General features: G+C 50.8%; 1 protein-coding gene across 6 annotated transcripts in view; it reads right to left on the bottom strand.

Moving 5' to 3' along the window:
* ATP8A1 (ATPase phospholipid transporting 8A1) overlaps positions 1-23,098 on the bottom strand; it is a 99,859-nt gene that overhangs the window by 17,265 nt on the left and 59,496 nt on the right. For all 6 annotated transcript variants that reach the window (XR_005456526.1, XM_038769362.1, XM_038769364.1 and 3 more), the window contains 9 exons: positions 21,521-21,693; positions 16,103-16,286; positions 15,574-15,684; positions 10,049-10,123; positions 9,809-9,931; positions 6,539-6,617; positions 3,666-3,727; positions 3,129-3,185; positions 605-712 (listed from right to left, as the gene is read on the bottom strand). Coding sequence is in view for 5 of the 6 variants with exons in the window: in XM_038769362.1 (XP_038625290.1) it covers positions 605-712; positions 3,129-3,185; positions 3,666-3,727; positions 6,539-6,617; positions 9,809-9,931; positions 10,049-10,123; positions 15,574-15,684; positions 16,103-16,286; positions 21,521-21,693 (972 nt within the window). In the remaining variant the exon portion in view is untranslated. The remainder of the gene's footprint in view (positions 1-604; positions 713-3,128; positions 3,186-3,665; positions 3,728-6,538; positions 6,618-9,808; positions 9,932-10,048; positions 10,124-15,573; positions 15,685-16,102; positions 16,287-21,520; positions 21,694-23,098) is intronic.

Below are 23,098 nucleotides of genomic sequence, written 5' to 3'. Positions count from 1 at the left end.
TGCTCTGTATACAGTAATCGCTCAATAAACATGATTGATTGAATTGGAGATTAGAACTCTTCATGATCAACCTACAAATATGGAATTGGTGGCCAGGGACAGAGGCCAGGATTATGAGGAGGAGGGGAAGCAAGAAGCAGAAACAGACAACCTGAGGCAGAAGACAGAGATAGGTAACAGAGAAGGACTACCATAGAGAGATACAGAAAGGTACACATACACACGTGCAAACCCACACCCACTCTCACACACTCCCTCTCTCTCTCTCTCACCCCACCCAGACAATTTCACCCTTGGGTGATATCAGCATCATCAGGAGATGACCCCAGCAAGGATCACCCTTCCCCTACCTTGGTCGAGGTGCCCAGCCTGGAGAGGCTAGCCTCCCTCCACCAACTGCTCAGGCATACAAGGCAGCTTTGAGCCTAAGGAACCCAGGAGAGCAATCCCAGCTCCTGTAGCCCGTTGCAGAAACAAGGGGGTGGGCTCCTCCATTCCCTGTCTATCCAGTGTCAGCTGACCCCACAGCTGTCTGCACACGGGGAATCTCACCCGCCGCGTTTATAGGCACCAGGGATGCAATAGGGAAGGTCACGTTACCTACCTCTCCAGACATGTCTGGCGCCATTGGGATGGCTGGCCACAGTGATGAGTAGATTCCGAAGAACACCACCCAGAGGGCTATGCTTCCCCATATGGCTATGTGGCTGAACTGTAAGACACAGAAGGCACGTGTGGGTAAGTGTACAGTTTCCCGAGCCACTACCTTGGCACTGGGTCAGTCTCAGGAGACGGTGATAGCAGGTGGCCAGAAGTCTCTCCCCTGGGCCACACTGCTTCACCCAGTCACAGGTCACTTACCTACTCTGGGCCTCCTCCTCCTCCTCTGTAAAATGGGAAAATAACACCTGTTCTCCTTCCCTGTTAGACAGCAAACCCCATATGACACAGGAATGGTGTCCAGTCCGATTGTGTTTGATCTCCCATAGTGATTAGCAGAATGCTTGGCATGTAGTCCACATTGAATAAAAGCCATAATAGTAGTAAGAGTAATGGCTCCAGGGAGAAAAGCTGCAGAGTAAGATATTGAAGACATCCACCCTCAAAACCAGATCTAGATCAGGAGCGACTTTGAAGACTCCCCTAGCAGCAGGGGGAAATGTGTGACAGCTCCTTCAGCGCCGAACCCCTGCCCCTCCCCCTGCTTCCTCCTCGTTCGGATCACCCAGGGAGTGCTCCTCACCGGGCCTCCGGCCTGTCCGAACCTCCCAGAAACCTCCGGTCCAGAAAGCCACCAACTGTCCTGGAGGAGCCAAGGAGGACCTAAAAGCCTATAGAACATGGTCTCCAGTGGACCAACGACTACTCACGGTGTTGACTTCTACCCTGGCAAAAAATCCTGAGGTCAAATCCTCACTGGGCTTTTACCCTTGTGTAATCTGACAGTCATTCCTCTGGGAAAGTAAAGTCGTGAGGAATGCTAGACTGAACACTCCTTTGAGGGTAGTGGTCGTTTGGTTTTCTAACTCTACTGGACTCTCCCAAGCACTCAGTTCGGGACTCTGCCACCAGAAGGTGCTCAGTAAACACCATTGATTGTTTGACTTTTCACACTTTTAAGTAGGGCCTTCCTGCTTTGGGGAGAACAAGGCTGCCCAAGGAGATGCAGGAGCGGGAGATGGTGGCAGAGCCTGGGTTCCTCCCTCACACCGTGGGCGGGGAGGGAGGGGGATTACAGGGAAGACAACGAGTGTAAGACCCCAATTTGGGTGGTGAAGAACAGAATATAGTATCTGAAAAGACTCCAGCTAACTCAGCATTTCAGAAGAGCAACGAGTTGTCGGGAAATCTGTAATGTCGGGTTTAAAGGGCTTAGCGTCTGGGAGGAAAATGACAAACAGGACTCACAAGGACTTTTGTCTGGGAATACTTCTAAAGTAATGAAATACATCCTCCGAACTGGTAACCGCTTCAAAGGGTATTTGAATCCAACATTTTAATGGGATATGATGAAGTCAGTGTGCTAATTCTTATTCAGGTAAAACTCCCTGCCTGTGTGAAAGCTCTCAGCCCTCCAAAGTCCCACTGCATAGTAATGGCTTTGACTGGTGAAAAAGGCTGTGAGCAAGGTGCCTAGAATAACAAAATGACAAAAGGATTGTACTAACTTCACCTCCGGGAAAGGTGGGAGGCCTGCGGGCTCCCCAGAGACAGGGTCCCTTTCCTCCCTAACTCCGGGTGCTTGGGCCACTGTAGAGTAAGAAGTCGCTGAATGGGGCAGGCTGGAACTGCCCAGAAGCTGGGAGGGAGTCGGCTCAGCAGGGTGGTCCCGAAGGAGCGGACATGAACTTGAAGGAGCGCGATGGGCAGGGGATGGGCAAGACCCTCTCTGGTACCCTCTGATCTGGTCAGATGGTCCTGGAATTCCGTGTCCAGGCATGGCACCTGCTCACACATTCACCAGGGGGTGGAGAACTTGGAGGGGCCCAGAGAAGAATTGAGGGGTGTGCGAATAGCCAGCCGTTTCCAACTGCTTGGTAATGGAGTGGACCCTGACTGGTTTTCTCCCTGCCCCGAAGGGATGAACAAGAGGAAATGGTTTCAATTACAGCAGGAAAGATTTTGGTCTGATGCTTTAAAAAACTTCCTGTTCATTAATAATAATAATAACAACAATAATAATGGTATTTTTAAAATGTGTATTACATATCAAGTAATGTACTAAGCATCGGGGTAGAACCGAAATAATCAGGGCAGACAGAATCCCTTTCCCACACGGGGCATTGCCTAAGGGGAAGGGACAACAGGGCTTTCATCTCTATTTTACAAATGAGGTAAATGAGGCCGAAGAGAAGTGAAGTGACTTGGCCAAGGTCTCAACAGCAGCCAAGCATCAAGATGATGAAACCCCGGGACATGTGGTTGCCCAAGGGAGGGGATAGAGTCTCTGGGCCTGTTTGCCCTGGAGTCAGGGGGCTGGACGTGGGAGTCTCTCAAACTCCCCCTACCCTGGATTCTAGGGATTTGAATCCCTGTGGCGGCTGCACACTTCCAATGGGATTCTAGTGACAAAGTGCTGAAAACCCAAAAACAATCACCGTGTCCATGGGGGGCAGATGTGTTCTTACCAATGTCCAATAGGATGTCTCCAATCCAGCTTTCAGGCAAACCGTGATCACAACAAACTGAGAACAGAAAGAAACACTGGTCATCTGCTGCGGGCATCCCAGCCATGGGGTAGGAGGTGAGACCCAAAGTCAGTCCTGGCCCCTGGGGGAGTGGATGGTGATACGGTAGCAGGACAGTGGGGCTCATGGGTGCCTGACAGCTGCCACCGTAGCCTCCCGAGCCCTCTGAAGGGGAAAGGCCCCACTTTCCAGGCAGATACCTTACTATCTTATTTTAAATGGTATTTTTTAAAGCACATACTATGTGCATCAAGCACTGTTCTAAGCGCTGGGATAGATTCGAATCAATCAGGTTGGACACAGTCCCTGTCCCACATGGCGTCGCAGTCTAAGTAGGAGAAGGAATGCCTGGGCTGCTTGAAGGCCCCAGGGAAAGTCAAGTCCTGACAGACAGATGGGAAGGGGCGGGGAGAGTGATGCAGGGGTGAGGGGAAGGGAATGGCCTCACCGAAGCTCAGCCCAGCCAGACACACTCACAGTGTAAACGCAATTTCCCAGCAGCAGGTAGTCGGAGGTTTTTCCATTTCCAAAGACTGTTCCTGTGGGCAGAGATAATAATAATAATTGTGGAATTTGTTAAGTGTTCTGTATGTGCCAGACACTATTCTAACCACTGGGGTGGATACAAGATAATCGGGTTGGACACAGTCCCTGGCCCACAATAGGGCTTACAGCCTTAATCCCCATTCGACAGATGAGGGAACTGAGGCTCAGAGAAGAGAAGTGAGTTGCCCAAGGTCACACAGTAGACAAGTGGCAGACATAGACGATGGCTGCAGCCATGGGATCACATAGGAACCTGTGCAGGTTCTGCATCCCCAGACCCCAGGCCTGCCCCGCCCCGCTGTCTGTGAATGTACTGCTTCCACGCCCACTATGGACCCTGAGTCCTCTCTGGGGCACAATCTGTCCCGTGTGGGCCCCTAGCCTGACCCAACCCAGAGGTCGTTGGCATGGCTTGAACAGACACACATCAACTGACCAAGACCACTTCCCTTCCCACCACCCCTGTCCTCCCCACCAGCTCTGGGACAGTCTCTGCTCCTGCCATGGATGATAGTGAGTTCCATCATGACCTCAGCCCAAAGGAGCAAGGGGTAGGCGATGTGCGACTGGGGCAGAAAAGCTATGAAAGCTCCTCCTCAGTGGGATGACAGGAGAGACAGAAGAAGGGAGGAATGGGAGGGAAAGAGGCAGAAGCCCAGGTACTTGGAGTCAGCTGAACTACGACCAAGGTCTTCTAAGATGGAAGTTTGTTCCCAGGTGGAGATGGGGAGTATGATGAAAGGGGAGTTTGCAAAACTGGGTTCAAAGCAATCTTTTAGTTTCCTGATCTGAAAAGCCTGGCAAAACCTTGTTTTACACTGGGAACACTGCGTTGCCCCAAACTTACAGTTGGTGGCTTCTCCTCTTTGCAAGTTATTTGTCTGTCTCCCTCACTAGACCATAAGCTCCTGGAAGACAGGGATTCCTCATCTTCCCACTCTAAGATTGTCCTCCCTCAGACTTTCCATCACTGTAGACTCTACCATCAGCCTCCCTATTTCACAAGCCCATAACCTTGATGTTATCCTTGATTCATTTCCTCATCTCTCTCATTCAACCCACATATTCAGTCTGTCACCAAATCCTGTCGATACTACCTTTACAACATCCCTAGAATTCACCCCTTTCTCTCCAAATGGCTACCAAGTTGACCCAGGCACTTATCATATCCTGTCTTGACTATGGCATTAGCCTCCTCGCTGATCTCCCTGCCTTCAGTCTCTCCCCTCTTTAGTCCATACTTCGCTCTGCTGTTCAGATGAATTTTCTAAAAAAACACCCCCCAAAAAATTTAACCCACATCTCTCCACTCCTCAAAATCTCCAGTGGTGGATTATTTATCTCCATATGAAACAGAAACCCCTCACCATTGACTTTAGGGCACTCAAATCAGCTTTCCCCTTTGTTCCACACCTCACTGACCTCCCACTACAACCCAGCCAGCACAGTTTGCTCCTTTACTGCCAACCTATTCACTGTACCTTGATCTCACCTGTTTCACTGCCGATCCCTTGCTCACATCCCCTAACTGAACTCCCTCCCCCTTCATATCTGACAGACCTCTAGTTTGGGAGTCTCCCAAGGAGCTAGGACCTTATCTAGTTTCCATTTGTGCATTCTTTCCCAGTACTTAGTAAGTGCTTGGCACAGAGTACACATTTAATCAATCAATGGTATTTATTGAAACATTATTGTGTGCAGAAGGCTTACTAAATGCCTGGAAAAGTACAATACTTTTATATAAGTACTATTATCACTGCCACCACCATTCTCCTCATCTCCAAAACCTTGCTAAAATCCTGTCTCCTCCAATTGGCCTTCCCTGGCTAGCTCCTCTTTTCCCCATCCTGGATTTCTTGCAGGGAGCACATTTTGGGGGGTAAGGGGGTGGAGGGGAACACATGCCCCATCCCCACCCACTGACAGACACCCGATTTGGTAGGATGCACTGCTGATGCTAGGTATGCCAGGGGGCATGTAGCACAGGGCTTGGCCCAGAGCAGGAGTGGAAGAGACACTCCTTTTTTCCAGTTCAGGGTGCCAGGCTCGGGGAACTGGGCAGAAATGTTCTCCCGCCCCCTCCAAGTGAAGCTTCGGGCAGTCATGGCATCAGTCCCCGAATGTCGCCACCAGGATGGTTAAAGCCTCAACCCCTTTGGAGTCAGACAGACTCCAAAGACAGACCCTTACAGACCTTCACCTAAAGTGCCACGGCTGGTGCTCGTGCTACGGTCCAGAAAAGCAAGCCCTGTTGGGGGCCGAGCGCAGAGGTAGCCAGGGTCTTCTGGCAGCCTTTCCTTGAGGAGGGACCGTTGGGGGAGAGCATGCAGCTGCCGGGACACCGAGGAGGCTGGCGCAGGAGGGAGCCTGCAGGGACCCATCCCTGCAAGCCAAGGGAACCTTGTTCGGATCTTCAAATGGATGGAGGTCTCACTGGCTATGCCCAGCCCCCTATCCCAGCTTGCCTTTTGGCGCCTGTAGCCCCTTCAGAATCCTGGCACTGCAAAATGGGGCCCAGACATGGGCGAGAATGATGTTCAAACCAACAATTCAAGGAAGGAAACTCACAAGTGATGCTTTGTGTGCCTTGACCCTCCCTGAATCAGACAATAATAATAATAATAATGATGGTATTCATTAAGAAATGAGAAACTAAAACACACACACACACACACACACACACAATTCTGGAGTCAACCCATTAACTTTGGGAATTTGAGGGTAACTTTCACACCACACTGACCCTATGCTCTCTCTGCAAAGCAAAAAAGACATCTTTGAGCATTCATATCCCTTCTACTTACCATATTGGAGGGCTTTTAGGGGGAACCAAAACAGAATAACGGAGTGGAAGAGGCCATTCAGACAATGCACCCAGAAAACCTACGGGAAGACAGAAAACCATGAGAACCGTGGGCGCTACGCTCGCTCGCTGACCTCTGACCCTGCTCTTTATCCGACAGTTGGATTCACAAAATGGGTTTCTGTCAGGCCCCCCCTGGGAACGAGCTGGAGTGACAGGCACTCTCTGCCGGGGGCCCTTCGCGGGTCATTTATTGATTTTCACATTTCTCTCAGTGTTTACCCTCCTCCAGCCAGGTTTTTGCCTCCAAGGCCAGCCAAGGACCACCTCAGCTTCCTAATGTTGCTGTTTGAGAGAAAAAAATTCAAATAGCCCCATTGATGCTCTCCCTAAACACACCCAGACTTCAGAGATTGAACTTAAAGAAAAACACCCCAAAAAACAAAAAACAAAAACCCAGTGCTTTTACGCTCTTTTTTAGTTCTGGGTCAAACCATTCGTGTGTTGTACCCACTCGAGTATAGAGCACGTATGGCCACCAGAAGGACATTTTCAAGCCTTGAGCAAAACCCTCTCCCTCTGACCGAGTTCTCCACCTCACCCAAGATTCCCCTTGTGATGATTTCGGCCGGTAGGCTCTCCCACTTCTCTTGCTACAGCCAGGACAGAATCGGCGGGGTTGTCCGTTGCTGATGAACTGAGAGGCACATCACGGTTCCTCTTGGTCACTGCCCCCTAATCCCTCCACGGAGAAAGAGAGCCTGCCCTGTCCAGCCCCAGGCAGCGGAACAGGCGTGGCAACTTCTGACTTCTGGATCCAACAGGTCCAGAATTCTTGGGGCCTTCCTGGTAGGGATTAGGTTTTCCCATGTGAAGGGCTTCCCAACAAACCTAACTTTTATATGATGAAACCGCCTCCCGAGTTGATCGCTTGAGAAATTGGGTAGCCTGCCTTCCAAACCCCCTTCACTGGAATAAGGCTATGGCCTTTTGTCGGTTTTCCCCCGGCCCCGGCTCCGCCCCAACCAGATCGCACAATTCAGTTTTCACTCTGAGGCGCTGCACCGCAGCTGAACGTATGTTCCTCATTAACCTCCGCCTCTCCTCTACACTGGGTCATTACCACTAGTTTTATTTGACAGAAAGCACAGGTGGGTGCAAGAAAAATTAGTTCTACTTTTCCATTTTCCTGACCGAGACTTATTGTCACACGCTAATCCTTTAACCTCTGCCATGATCTCATGCCCTCTGACCCCTTTTACCATGACAAACCAACGCCTCGTCATTCAACCCCACAAAGGCGGCAAACCCCGATCCTCCGGATCTGCTCCGTTCATACAGCGGGGCACACTCTGCGGCTGCTCATTTTCCAAGTTGAGAGCCCTTACTCCTTACGGAAGAGCCTAAGGAATTTTCGGGTTGGGCTAGTGTGTTGGTCCATGGACCCTTTAAGAAGTGATCGATGCTCCATTCATTCATTCAATCGTATTTATTGAGCACTTACTGTGTGCAGAGCACTGTACTAAGCACTTGGGAAGTACAATTCTGTTCAGGGACCAAAGGGCACAGAGTTCTCTCTGTCAAATCCCACTCCACACGGCATTCCCCACTAACACGAGAAAAAAACAGAAACAGTAAAGGAAATCAACTGCAAGAGCCCATTCGGTCCGGTTTAAACACAGACTGCAGGAGCACATTCTACGGAGGCTGACTGACCCTAGTTCGAGGATCGTGAACTTCCCCACTTTCATTTAGCATTCCCCGAAGAAAGTCAACATCATGTCTGAGCATAGACATCAGGTTTTTGAAAAGAAAGAAAATCCTTGGGAAATTTGAGGCTGGCAGGAAACACCAAGGGCCCTGTGTTCCCCGAGAGGCAGCAGAGTTTGGGTCCCACAACCCAAGTCGCTCAGTGAATCTAGCAATTGGGAGTGGGAGTACAATGACCTCAAGCTGAGGGAATTCCAAGTGAGATGGGACTGCTTAATTTTTTGGGTCCCCAGGCTTCATTTGGTTGCTACACTCACAGGCTTAACTCAACCTTCTTTTATCCCCTCTCGACCCGTGCCAGCCAAAAACTGATGGGGGTGGGGGAAGGACCTCTCTCTCAACCCCAGGACTCCTGCAGCTTCTTAATTCCACCCCACTGTGTGGGAACATAAAAAGGAGATGGCCTTTCCACTTATTTTGGACAAATTGGAATATTACGGTCCTGCAGAGTCATAGAACTAGGGTGGTGGAGGGAGGGGGTCATTACCCTTGAGCTTTTTGGGTATGAGCTTTCTCACAGTTTCTGAGGTATAGTGAGTGTCATCAGCAATCTTCGAATGCATGCTTGTGTCGTCCTCCCACTACTGTCATTTCAGACCTGGAGCTCAGTGGGGTCAGGGGCTGAAGCTGCTCATATTCACTGCACTTATCCATCCCCAGCATAGCACTGGGCATGGAAGGAAAGGTCTGGCTATTGCCAGAGCTGAGCATAAGAGTTGAGTCCCTGGAAGAGGGAGGATCTGGCAGGACAGAGGGAGCTATAAACTGCTGAAATCCCTCTCTAGACTGTAATCTCGCTTTGGGCAGGGAACAGGCTTGCTCATTTTGTTGTAATGTACTCTCCCAAGTGCAGAGTACAGTCCTCTGCACACAGTAAAAGCTCAATAAATACCATTGATTGATTCCTCCAAGATTCAACTTCCACCCTCTGTTGGGGTGCCAGGCCAGCCTTGCCTACAGAGAAGCATAACCATTCTCTTGTCCCCAGGGGCTCCATCTTCCAGGTTGCCTGCCATTTCATGGGAAGACACTCCCTGTGCAGTTTAAAAACCCAGTTAAAGCAAAATTGGTTTCACCTCTGCTGCTCTTCAAAGAGGAAGAGCAGAGTAAACTCCCGACCACCCGACTGACCGGTCCGGTCACCCTCACCGTTCGTTTCACTGCTTGCAAGGGTCAGGTCTCCCCCTCCTGGATATAAGCTTGGCAGGAGAGAAGGCCACGGACACTATCTCACCTTCAGGAGTTGGGGGCTCTATTCCCAACAAACAGAAACAAACCACTTTGCCTTTGTTTTGATCAAAGTGACCAGGGCTGAAAACCACGTGAAAGATACCATCTGTGCTCAGGGGCAACAACTCCTGAGACCAAAAGCTTTACTACTCCAAGTGGAGCTCCCCAATTCCTTCCGCAGCACCAGCTGATCCAGGGCCCCGGGTTTGGAAGCATTGGAGCGATTTCCCCAATGGTAAGCCGAGAGCGGGCACTGAGAGCAGGCGCTTACCTTTGTGTTGAAGTCCAGCGCGTTCTGGGAAGTTTTGTAGAGTTCAGGATACTTCAGCATATTCTCTTTCCGGCATGATCGCTCAAATATCCCAAGAGTAAGCGGGGGCATGGCTGTAAACATCTGAGCCAGACAAAACTCCCGATCACTACGGAGTCCCTGCACTTGTTTCAGTTCAGAGCTTCACTCCGTGGGATCGGTAAGCTCGGGTTGCGCCCGAAGCATTTGCGGCAGACTTACCACATTATACAGGCCGATGCACCACCTTTCAAAGAGGATTTGTCCGGAAAAGCCATTGACAAAGGCAAACCAGATCTGGAAAAGAGAATGTGTGCAGCTCAGAGATCAGAAAATAAAATGTATAGAACATAAAATCCATCTCGAACTCATAGCAGAAACGTAGAATACACTTTGTACATACACCTTACTGAGAACATAAAATATATCTTCAGACTAACAGCGATAATGTACTGTCAGCTTTCCCATAATTCTGTCCCGCCTCACCTTTCTATTTAAATCTTGGCTTTCAGAAAGAATCGACCATTTTGGTCAGAATTCGCCAAGCCTATCTGGTCGGATGTTAGTACATCTTCACTGATATTCTCGCTGGACAGTTACTAAATTCCCACAGCAGCCACTGCTAGACTATATCCTGGTTTTAGACTACAGCAGAACTTGTTTTCAGAGATATCGGCTTTGAAATACTATTGCATGGATAGCTGGATGAGCTTTGTGCTGGCTTACTTTAAAGGGAACAGTGTCACTAGTGGGAATGCTAAAATTTGTCCTGTGGCAGGGTTGCACAACTGGAACTGATTACTTTTATGACAAAACTGAATGTGACACTTGTCTTTCACCATCAGGCACAAAGCCACCTCCCAATCTAACAGCACGAAGGTCGACGAGCAAGGGGGAGCTCTGGATCCATGGCTTTGGCGTGTCTGAAGCAGTCTGAGATGGAGAAAGATTCCCAGAAATGTCAAATGGCAGCATCTCACGCTCCCTTCTTGGGGTGCCTAGGGTGCTTCTCCCGGGGGCGGGGAGGGGCGTGGGGGGGGGGGGAGAGAGAGAGAGACAGACAGACAGACAGACAGACAGACAGACAGACCGAGGCTGGCTCAGCAGCAAGGTCAGGAAGACTCTAGCGCAAAACCAAGTGAAAGCCACTGGCCAACCGACCGCACCAGAAGAGAGTGTTAGAATCAGCATCTCCCTAGGAGCTGCCCCAACTCTTGTTTCAAGTCACCCCTGCCTCCCGAGAACATCTGGGGCAACAGATTCACGTTTTTCCTCAAGGGGTAGGCTGCTCTGTCCATGAGTGACACCCAGGTACCGACTGAAGGCTCGAGGGACCTTGAATGGGGACACCCATGTCAGCTTGGCAGGGGATAGCGGGAGCTGAGAGGCAGCTCGGCCCAAGAAATATCATCGGCAGGCAGCATATAAAGGCAGAGGTAAGGCTGAGATTTCTACGCGCTCTGGCAATCCCTAAGCACAAAACCCCTAAGACTCGATTGGGCTTGAGGACCAAGGTTTTTTTGTTGGACCAACATAAAATACCTAACCAATCAGACGTTTGGTGGATTCTTTTTGGGGATGGGGTGGGGGGGGGGGTGGGGGGGGGGGGGAGGGGGGAGAGGGAGAGAGAGAGAGAGAGAGAGAGAGAGAGAGAGAGAGAGAGAGAGAGAGAGAGAGAGAGAGAGAGAGAGTGTGTGTCTGTGTGTGTGTACACATTCTTTTTTAACTTCTGCAGCAGTGCCTGCAGATCCCCGAGGCAACTTTAATGCCTTCTATTCTGTGGGACTGGGTCTTTTTGAGGTGTGGATTATGTAAATACATATTTGGGCCACGCAGTGTGACAGGAACTGTCCCCTTGGCAGGGCAGACGATTGTATTAAAGCCCTCTGAGAAGCTCCTTCAGAGGGCTGGGAGTGTCACAGACAGACACATAAAGAGTTTAAAAAAAAACAAGCTCTCCATTACAAACCTCAACAGTCGGGGCAGGGGTGGTCCTCAGTTCCAAAAAGTGAAGGTGACCATGGCCCTTGCCAAATGACTTTCCCCAATTTTCCCGAGTTTTGTTACAGTGGAGACCCTGCGCTAAAAGGGCATTGGTTTAACTGCAAAAATCTGTGAGGTGGGAAAAGTGTTTGACTGATTTAGGGGGAAAACAAAATCTCGCAATTGAACTGATGAAATCATTGGCCTGATGAGAGTCTTATATCGTCCAAAACGAGGAGATGCTCAGTATAACACTGGACTACTCTGCTCCATCACTAACTTCTTAAAAAGTTTTGACACTAGAATTAAACCCCGCATGCCTCGGCTCGTGCTACCTCTTAATAGCTATTTCAAATGCACGAATTAGGTGTTTTGTGATAGAAGTGTTGAGTTTCAGAAATGGGCTGTCAACACATTCCAACCTTCCTATTTATCATCCTGAAAGCTGCTGTTAAGAGGGCAAGTCTCTCCTAAAAATATGCTTTTCATGTTAAAAAAAAGCAAAACAAAATCAACATTATTTTGACAACCAGCAACCAGAGCAGCAAATCTGTAGAACTCCAGGCACCCTCGCCCTGGGAATGGCCTGCTTTCCTTTTCTCTCCTTTAAAGAGAAGTGCATTAGGCGGCTGAAGCAGGTTTGAACTGTGGAAGGGCAAATCCAGTTTTCCAACAGTAAAAATAACCTTAGAGCAACTTCTGCCCCAATGTTACGATGTTGTCATTTTTAAGACTCGGAACGGGCACCTAGTGCCCTCCTTAAGGCAAATCAGAAAGAAGCAGGGGACGTCTCTGCTAGTGGAGTTGAAATAGGGGTCTGGGTTTGACTCAACTGGATCTCAGAGAACCAGAAAGAAGCCCCAGGCCAAACCCCAGGTTTTCCCTCCCAGTTTCAGGGATCTGAACCATGACAATTAGAGCACCATTCCATAGCCCCTGAGCTGCAGGGGCATGACAGCAGGCCAGGACCCTGCCAGGGATCACACAGGTACCAAGGGAATGGTTCGACAGGAGACGCCCCGATGGGCTGAGGTGGGAGGGGGATTGCAGGCGAGGACTTCACCAAGATGGAACTTGTGACAGTGTGGCCTAGTGGATAAAGCACGGGTCTGGGAATCAGAAGGACGTGGGTTCTAATCCTGGCTCTGCCGCTTGCCTGCTGTGTGACTATGGGCAAGTCATTTCACTTCTCTGTGTCTCAGTTACCTCATCTGTAAGAGGGGAATTAGGCCCTGTGGGACTGGGAATGTCTACCCCAGCTCTTAAAACAGTGCCTGGCCCACTGTAAGTGCTTAACAAATACCACAGTCATTTAAGCACAGGGGGCTGGTGGTGACCAGAAGAGCATGCCGTTTTAAACCACTGCACGGGTCAACTTGGACACGAGCACCGGGTTTCTGAGCACCGATTGTCGGTGGGGCCAGATATCCAACCTGGAGGTTTCTGGCCATTGAGCAAGCACCCAGTCAGTTTCTGAGAGTCCCCCTCCTGAACTGACGGGTACATTTTCTACTGGCCTCCTGCGGACATCTTTCAAAATCCCAAAGCCCGCAGAGGCGTGGCAGTGAGGCTGCCAGACATTTTTCCGAGGTGGCATTTTTGCATATTAAACAGCAGCTTACAAGTTGTCAATGAGCCCTCGGCTCCCACGCCTGATAGGCACAAAACCTGAAAGAAGAGACCCGGGCCCGGCGGCGTCCGTGCCGGAGACGGGCAACGAGCAACGATGCGTGTTCTGTCCATTCAGCCGCGGAATCGACATGAGCCGTTAACATCTGCACCGCTTGTTTTCCCTGGCAGGAGCGGGGGTTCTGGGAATTGATCTGAGAGGTCGATTCTCTTCCCAAATCGCTGAATTCCATTTTCTCCCACCCCACAGAAAATGTCTTGCAAATGATCTTTGCAAGATGTCACGATAAAGGCTGCCTTTCAGAGTTCAGAAATCCTTTGAGCACTCGGGCCACTGACAAGACCCCTGGGCAGGGGTGGTTGATGCAGATCCCTTCATGGGGTGGGGTATTTAGGCTCAGGGACACCCCACTTCGCTCCCCTCTTTCCATCCACCTCTGTGTTTACACCCATTAGGCTGTAAACTCTCACACCTCGATTCCCTTGCCCCCCCTTGACTGCACTGCAGTTTAAGGAAACAGATTTATCTGTAGCTCTGGTTGGGCTTCTCCCTCTGGGACTTTGCAGGGCCTCAGATGGTAGTAACAGCCATCACAATAGTAGTAACAATTATTATTATTGTGGTATTTGTTAAGTGCTTACTATGTGCCAAGCACTGTATTAAATGCTGGGGTAGATACAAGATAATCAGGTCCCATATGGGACTCACAGGGGACTCAGGTACTGAATCCCCATTTTGCAAATGAGGGAACTTAGGCACAGAGAAATTAAGTGAATCTCCCAAGGTCACAGAGCAGGTAAATGGAGAAGCCGCGATTAGAATCCAGGTCCTCTGACTCCCAAGTCCATGCTCTTTCCATTATTCCACGCTGCTTCTCCAGATAAAGAACAGCTTCCTTGGCAACAGCAAGGAAGGGGGAATCTGGAGAAATGCCAAGAAACCTCGCCATAGACCCACTTTGGAACAAAATTGTTGCCCTGGTCTCAGGAATTTTGACCCCAAGTGGCACATTTGGCTACGACAAACTTCCTAGATGTAAAGGTTTCATTATCCAGGCAGCCAGGCATTTACAGTAATCAGCGATCTGGGATAATTACCTCTGTTTTCATCAATTACATTAATTGTCCTTTCTTATAGACAGGGTATAGATTTGGGGTTTTTTGTTTGTTCCAACTTGACTTTGCTCTCCCCAAGTCCATTAACAAAATCAGGGCTAAACGCCCCAGATTCAATGAAGACTTCCAGGGACACAACGGGCTCTTGGACATTCTCAAGCTGACATTCAGGCCGGCAGTCTCAGTCACACGCTTGTGTGATACCGACAACAAGGAGTGCCGCGGGGGAGATGGAAGTCCAGAACCTCCCTGTCGGCGAGTAAGCTGACACGAGGCCACAGGGAGAATGTAACACAGCTGCTCGGCAATTTCAAATCCATGGGCCCGCTTTTGCCCAGAGCAGCCCCTTTGGCCTCGGCCCCTTCTCTGGGCAGGTGGGCATTCCTCTCACTCCAGGGCTGAGCCCTCCGCTTCACCACCTGAGATGGGGCTCGGCTCTGGGTGAGCACGGGTATTGGTGGTCATGGCATCCGATGCCCAAGCTCCGTGTGGAGCCATGCCCGCTGCCGCGTAAGCCAAAGGTGGGGAGCCGGGCCGAGGGGGTCTGTTATGCATCCATGCCATTGGCAGGCCCTGGAAACGAGTGATAGTACTCAGGAAACATTTTCCGGGCTGAAGGGAGGTGGAGGGTCTGCTCTGCTGGGATGGGGCAGACTGACTGACTGATTGATGGACTGATCTTCCAAAATGGAAGGAAGGCTGTGGGGGCAGTGCAGAGGAGGCCCAGCACTGCTCCCACCAGAAGGTGAGGAGTTATGCTTGTTCAATTGCTGTTTTCACTAAATTCAGCCACTTATTTCTTTCAGTGTATGATCCCTCTGGCCTCCCCTGGCCCACTGCCTTGACTATATCCGAATGGCTGCCCTTGCAACTTTTCAGAGCACTAGGGATGGTGCTCTGCACATGGTAAGTGCTGATCCGATGGGGACATAAATGAAATAACTCAGCAGGCAGGCCCAACAAGCAGTGACTTTCCCAAGGAGCCTGTTCCAGCTCTGAGATTCAGGAAGCAGGATTACCTCAATAATATAGAGGACAATGTTCTTGTAGAAGCAATACAGGATGCACTTTGCCACTCGATTGTAGTTCCAGGAGCCATGGACCATCAGCAAATTCTTCAAATACTTGAACTGAAAGAACATATTTCTTTTTATTTCAGGATGATGATTATTGACTAGATGGACAGAGATCATGTCTACCAACACTACTGTGCTCTCCCAAGTGCTCAGGGCACAGTGCTCTGCACATAGGAAGCACTCACTGAATTCCACTGATTAATACTCTGTTCTTAAATGGGCAGCTCATGTGGGCAAGGTTGCTGGTAGCCAGCACACAGGAAGAGTTTCCTAACCACAGTGATTATAAAATCAGGAAAATTCCGACCCTCCTGTGCCCCTAAGATGCCCCCCCCCCCCGCCCACCACCATTGGCCTCCTTCTACGCAGTGCTTACAACAGCGCTTGGCACATAGTAAGCGCTTAACAAATACCATAATTATTATTAATTATTACTACCTGAGGGATGGGTGGAAGAGAAGGCAGGGCTCACCTGGGCGATAGAATAGTCAGAAGAATTAGCCGCCTGTAGCCCTTCGTTTCCACTTATCCCCACGCCAACGTGGGCAGTTTGAATCATGCTGACGTCATTGGCGCCGTCACCAATGGCCAGAGTTATGACTTTAACTTGCTTCTTCACCATTTCCACCACTTCCGACTTTTGGAGAGGAGAAACCCTTTAAAAACAAAAAGAGTTGCGTCAGCCCCCCAGGAAGGCAGTTCGGGACCCTGTTGTGTCTCTGAACCAGAAAAAGGAGGAAGAGGGAAGAAGAACCAGAGACTGAACAGACAGTGGACCGACAGGTCCACAGAGTTCAGCTTTATGCCGAAGCGGGAGATCATTTTAGGAGGTGCATCAATCCCCAACTCATAAGACGTGAGTCTCGGGATGAGTAGGAGTTCTAGTACTTAGGTCTACTTTCCAGATCAGATGGCCACAAAAATCCAACCTCCTCCAATAAGTCTTCCCTGCTGGACAACCACCAGACCAAGGTGCACCAACCTTGCAGCAACCCCATCCTCCAAAGGCTGGTACCTCAGCACCCAAGGATACGTGTCATTAACTGTCTCCATCAGTTCTGATTCTCATTTCTTTTCCTACCAGCCTCCCCTGCAAAAGTGGAAGCTCCTCGTGGGCAGGGAAAGTGTCTCTTCTTCCTGTCGACATCTCCCTGGTGGGTCCTAGAGAGTCTGGAGCTTCACCTAAATGGGACCATTGGGTTTGTAACCTGGGTCATCCCTGACCCAACGGAACACCAGGCCTGGGCCTACCAGAACCTGTATGCCAGACAGCACACAGAGAAATGGGGTGGGAAATCCTCGGAGAAAGATGACTGCAGTCATGGCCAGGGGCGACATGAGTGACACGGGTTGCCTTAGCACTGCCTGTTGAGCCAGAGGGGCATTTCTGGAGCAGACTTACGTGAGAGCCCTGAATCTACCCAGCTCCTTCCCCAGGTTGGGCCCCCAATGCCTCTTGGCCCGGCTGAGGCCCAGCAGTCACAGGGCCACGGTTGCTGACCTTTTTGACCCACTCAGGTATTCTGCCTAGGCTCCACCCTGGTAAGCCTGTGTGGAGATATAAATGGAGGACCGTTCTCTGGGGGATCTTGGAGGGGATCTGGGCAGAGGGTCTTGGCCACCGTTTCTGCCCCTGAATAGCCTCAACTCGCACACCTGCCCCTTGGAAGGGTTGAGGGTGGCGGCTGGATTTTGGCTCTGGCCCTGGGCCGATTTGAAGGGGATTTTCCATAAAGCACGTGGAGCCTGCTGCCTCTGACCCCTCTCTGCACCTGGGGATGTGACTCACTTCCATGAACCTCTCCAACTAGGGAGGGGCAGGAATTATGTCCAAGCACATTCTAGGTCTGACTCCTAGGAGGAAAATCCTGTGCAGGTTGGGAGGTAAATGAGCTCTTCGTATGAACTGAGGATCCATTTTTGCAGTCCCAAGGTGAGCCTCGCCCCCTACTGCTTGGCACCTGGTAAGCACTGCGTACACACCATGATTATTTTTATTGCTGTGCTCTGCAGGCTAAATTAGCAGTAATAATAGTACTAATTATGGTATTTGTTAAGTGCTTACTATGTGCCAAACACTGTTATAAGCACTGGGGTAGAAACAAGGTAATCGTTCGTCCCTGCCACCCAAAAACTGGGCTTCACTGTGCATAGGGATGTTGTGAGTACCTGAGATATGTTTCCTTCCATTTTACTTCTGCTACTGGGACATGAATAGAGAGGTTCTGGAGAAGAACAATTACAGATAGTCAAGAAGAGGGAGGCTCGAGCCCATTTCCAAGCAAATGTTAGAGAACGAACATCTCGAAACACACTTAACTAGAGTTGACATTGACCAACAAAAGGGAAAAACATCTTAGAGGTTGTGCTCTTCGATCCAAAGAGGTCGCAAGGAACTGGGTCACCCGAGAGACGAGAACACTTGACCAGAAGGTTCTTTCTAGGTGGATTCACCCCTCCTTCTTTCTGGCTGAGTTCCAAGCCCTGCTCTGTACCGGCACACTAGGCTCACTCTGCCCAGACTCTCAACTTCTCAACTTCTTCGACTGTGAGCTCTCTGCAGGACAGGTACTGTGTCCAACCTAATTCGCTTATATCTACCCCAGCACTTTGAATAGTGTTTGACACATAGCAGGCACTTAACAAATACCATAAGAAGGGGAGGTGGGGTAAGGCCACAGCAGAAGAGTACCAAGGACATTTCCTGAGCGCCTAAGGGCAAGAAACTGTATTAGGTGCTTGGGCGAACATAATACGTAATAGTGGAAAGAGCACGGGCTTGGGAGTCAGAGGTCATGGGTTCTAATCCCAACTCCGCCACCTGTCAGCTGTGTGACTTTGGGCAAGTCACTTAGCTTCTCTGTGCCTCAGTTACCTCATCTGTAAAATGAGGATTAAGACTTTGAGCCCCATGTGGGACAAGCTGCTTACCTCGCACTTACATCAGCGCTTAGAACAGTGTTTGGCACTGTTTAACAGTAAGTGCTTATCAAATAGCATAGTTATTAATACATGTTCTAGAACTGATATGCTGAAACATTTTCACCTCTACCCTTCCCACCAGCATCCTAGCTTTAAAATACTGTTGAGTACTCTCTGGGACAGTGTGCCCTTAAGGGAGGGAATGGGTAGGCACACAGTGTTCTCTCCCTGGGACCAGATGTCAGGAATCCCTGGTTCTAGTCCCAGTTCTGTCACTGACCTGTTGGGTAACTTTGGGCAAGTCACGTAGCCTCCCCGGGTCTCAGTTTCCTCACCTGTAAAATGGGGATTAGATATTTGCTCTTTCTCCCTCTCAGACAGTGAGCCCTGTGTGGGATAGGGACTGTTAGTGATCGGATGATCTGGGTCAGGCTGGTGAACAAGTGGCCTGATGGAAGGGGAGTCTAGGAATCAGGACTACTGGAAGGAAAGAGCTGAGATGATGTTCTTTGCATCCCCAGACCAAAACCCTGGAAAAAATCCAGGGCCTGTTCTGGGGCCTTAGAGGCTTTTAAAAACGCACAGAGGAGACCGAGTGAAAAGGGGCCATGGAGGAGGCCAGAGCGCAACATGGCGGGGCGAGCGGAGGGTGGGCCACCCACCTTCTTTAATACCTATTTCCAGGACTTGGCTGAATGTGCGCAGCCAACCAACCAGCTTTCCCTCCCTCCCGGGGCTCAGACCTTAGAGGCAGTGTGGGTCCCTCACCGGGGTCTCTGAAGCCTAGCGCATATTTCTTTTCCCCTGACATGGCCTTCCAGGCTCGCTGCCCCCAGCTAGTGTTTCAGTTGGCAGCCCGGCTTGGGGGAGGGTGGTGGGAGGCCGTCTGCAGGGAAACGCTTTGCAAACTCAGCTTCGGAAAACCAGTTTCTCCAATGCTGGAAGCCCTTTCTGGGCTCTCTTAATCCTCTACTCCCAAGCCTCAGGCCACGGCCACACTAGTCAGGCCCATTTCTCTGGAACCCGGGGCCTGTGTTCTTCGAAACCCGCACCCTCCTCAACCCTGCTTTGAGGCACACCTACTCTGGAGTTCTCGGCCGTTTTGGCCCCATTCTTTCCACCCCCACAGCAGGCTGGCACAGGACTGGCCAGCTACATCAGAGGGCCCCTCCCACTGAAATGAGCGTGGAGCTCCCATGGCCTGGCAGAACGTAGAGGAAAGAGTTTTGTCCTTCAGATTTGAGGGCGACCCTACTTGTGGTGCAGATCGTTGTCCCTACTTCTTCCCCAGGTATATGTGAATCCTGGGTTCCTAATAACTAATAATAGTGCTATTTGTTAAGTGCTAACTAACTGCCAAGCACTGAACTAAGTACTGCGATAGATACATGACATTCAGGTTGTCCTATACAGGGCTCATAGTCTAAATGTTTGGTAGAACAGGAATTGAATTCCTATTTTATAGCTGAGGAAACTGAGGCACAGAGAAATGAAGTGACTTGCCCAAAGTCACAATGCAGGCAAGTGAAGCAGCGAGAAGCAGCGTGGCTCAGTGGAAAGAGCATGGGCTTTGGAGTCAGAGGTCATGGGTTCAAATTCCGGCTCCGCCACTTGTCAGCTGTGTGACTTTGGGCAAGTCACTTAACTTCTCTGGGCCTCAGTTACCTCATCTGTAAAATGGGGATGAAGACTGTGAGCCCCCCATGGGACAACCTTGTAACCTCCCCAGCGCTTAGAACAGTGCTTTGCACATAGTAAGCGCTTAATAAATGCCATTATTATTATTATTATTATTATTATTATTATTATTATTATTAAGTGACTGAGAAGAGATTAGAACACAGGCCCTCTGACTCCCAGCCCCACGCTCCTCCCAGTCGTAGGAGCATATGATTACTTCTGGGACGCCAACCCTCTGGAAGTGATTAATGATTGGGAAACAGAGTCTAAGATCGCATTCAGTTTAGCTCCAAGAAGGCGCCAGTGTGTCCGGCTCCTCGCCACCAGCAGCCTCGCCTGCCTACCCTTTCTTGATCATCTTGAGTCCTCTCGGACCCGCTGGTCTGCCCTGAGTTCCGTGAACAGTTGCCTCATGAACTGATTCAGCCAGAAGCCAACTGACCATCAGAAACTGGGTCTGCATGTCTTCTCTGACCATTCAGCAAGCGCCTGTCCACTCCTCTCGAGAGAGTGACAGGGAGGACGGGACTCCGGCAGAGAGGCCTTCAGGAAGGAACACTGCGAAGCCTGGTAGAGGTCTAGAAGAGAGGAGCTGTGGGGAAAACCACAGAGTCTCACCAGCCAGGCGGCTCCAGCCTCAAGCTCCTCCTGCAGTGAGTCCACCTGGCCGCAGGGCATTAAATAATAATGATGGTATTTGTTAATCGCATACTATGTGCAAAGCACTGTACTTAAATGGACCCCTGGGGGCTTCAGGGGGTTACAGAGTATTAAATGGGCCCCTCATGGTCACAGACGGCTGCAGGGCACCAAATGGCCCCACATCACCCCAGACAGCCTCTTGGCAGCCAGGTTAGAGGGCCTGATTACTCTTTGGAAGTATCCTTCCATAAGGGCTAGTTGGGCTCCATTCTGCTCCAACCTGATGGATCCTTGATGTCTGGAATCCGTGAGAGCAGGCTGGTTGCGGGGCTGGGGGCTGCGGGGTCAGGGACACCACTGTAAGTCAGGGCAGGGTCACGGCCTGGGGATGGTGGCCGTGGCCAGGGAAGGCAGACCAGCAGCACGACCCGGAGCAATTTCCCCCAGCGCCCTGCAGCCACAGGTGCGCTGAGAAGCGGAGGACCCCAGCCAAACTGACCCTCCTGCGCCTGGGGTGGTCATAGGGGCTCATCCCATGATGAGCACCTCGCCTGGCCCAGGTGTGGCTCACGAATGCAACAGGAACAAGCCAAGCTCGGGACTGACCCCAGTCCAAGGCCCAAACACAAAAAGCCCACCAGCTTACCTGCAGCAAATGACAGCCTTGCAGGACAGAGCCAGGTCCAGGAAGTACTGCCGAACGCCAAATGTCAGAGCATATTTCAGGGTCTTGCCATCGATAATGAGAGCAAAATCGTTTTCCTTCCTCAAAGCGTCCCCCAGCCTAGTGCAGTGTTGGCTCAGCTTCTCCCGTGTACTCTGTGATAACAGGGCAACAGAATTAGCAGAAAGAGGTCGGTACCTCGAGGGTGTGGCCACTACGATGCTCACACAGCTCTCCCAGCCCCAATAATCTCTTTGCTGGATCCCCACCAAATAGGAGGCCCAGAGGTCCCAAGGGGAGATAATGAGTCCCCTCGAAGGTGGAAGCTGAGGCCCACAAGGCTCTATGGGACCAGCATTGATGGGCCCTGATGGGTCTGCCTAAATCCCTCTGGCCCCTGCTGGTGTTTCTGGCTGCACAGCTACCCTGTGGGAACCAAGGCCTGTACTTGCCCACTGCTGGGGGAAGAAGTGTTTCCTGTTATTGGATTTGTACCTGACACTTTCAGGCTTCAGCAGGAGCTCCTTGATTGTTCTTTTGGGGGGGAGTGTTGTTTTTTAAGGGCATTTGTTAAGCACTTACTATGTGCCAGGCACTGTACTAAGTGCTGGCATAGATACAGCGGAGCTGTGCAGCCAGAAACACCAGCAGAGGACAGAGGGATTTAGACAGACCCATCAGGGCCCATCAATGCTAGGCCCTTGATGGGAAGAGTCAGGGATGGAGAGGGGAAAACCCAGGGGATTCAGATGGTCAAGGGTTGGGTCACTGGGGGAGAGTCAGGAGTGTTTGGTGCATGGCCTAGTGGAGAGAATACAAGCCTAGGAGTCAGAGGACTTGGGTTCTAATCTCAACTATGACAGTTCCTACTGAATGACCTAAGCCAAAGCCCAACGCCAGGAAAAGGGGCGGATGGGGGCTTGAGACAGCCATTCAGAACCTCCTGAGAAGTCCAAACTGTTTGAGCGAACAAGAGAGGTGGGACGTCAGCAGGGCTGATGACCCACTTGGGAATAGTGCCCTCCTGACCCGGCCCTCTCTGCCAAGGACACCTTCCTGGCAGCGGGGGAAGCCCTGACATTTTGTTCTCAGTAGGCTTGGGGTCCTGGGGTCTCCTTGACAATCTGCCCAGAGCCATACCCAATCTGGAGGGGGCTGAGGCCAGGGCATCACACACTCTGAAAGATGAGCGAATGCAGCCAAGGCCCAGAGAAGTGTGGTACATCCCAGCTGAGCAGTAGCTCCACTTGAGGACAAGGCTCCAAGTCGAAGACTGGGTGCTGGTTGCTAGGAACTTGGAGTTTTCACACTGATCCCTTGTGCTGCACATTGAAATCCAGTTATTCATGCTAATTTCTTCTCCTCTCCCTAACACTTGGGCCCAGCTACTTGGGTAAGATTTGACCCAAATCCTGCCTCCTACCCCATGTCCAGTACTGGCAGAGTGGCCATAGGACTCCATCAGCATTCACCAACCTCACCGCCAACCCCGAATAGCGTGCCCTGGTAGGACAATGATGTCTGAGAGCCGCGCCCATTGCGGGAGCTTGGTGAGCCTCA

The sequence above is a fragment of the Tachyglossus aculeatus genome, chromosome X5, assembly GCF_015852505.1.
Source record: "Tachyglossus aculeatus isolate mTacAcu1 chromosome X5, mTacAcu1.pri, whole genome shotgun sequence".
Taxonomy (NCBI): domain Eukaryota; kingdom Metazoa; phylum Chordata; class Mammalia; order Monotremata; family Tachyglossidae; genus Tachyglossus; species Tachyglossus aculeatus.
This window is presented reverse-complemented; position numbering and strand designations above follow the sequence as displayed.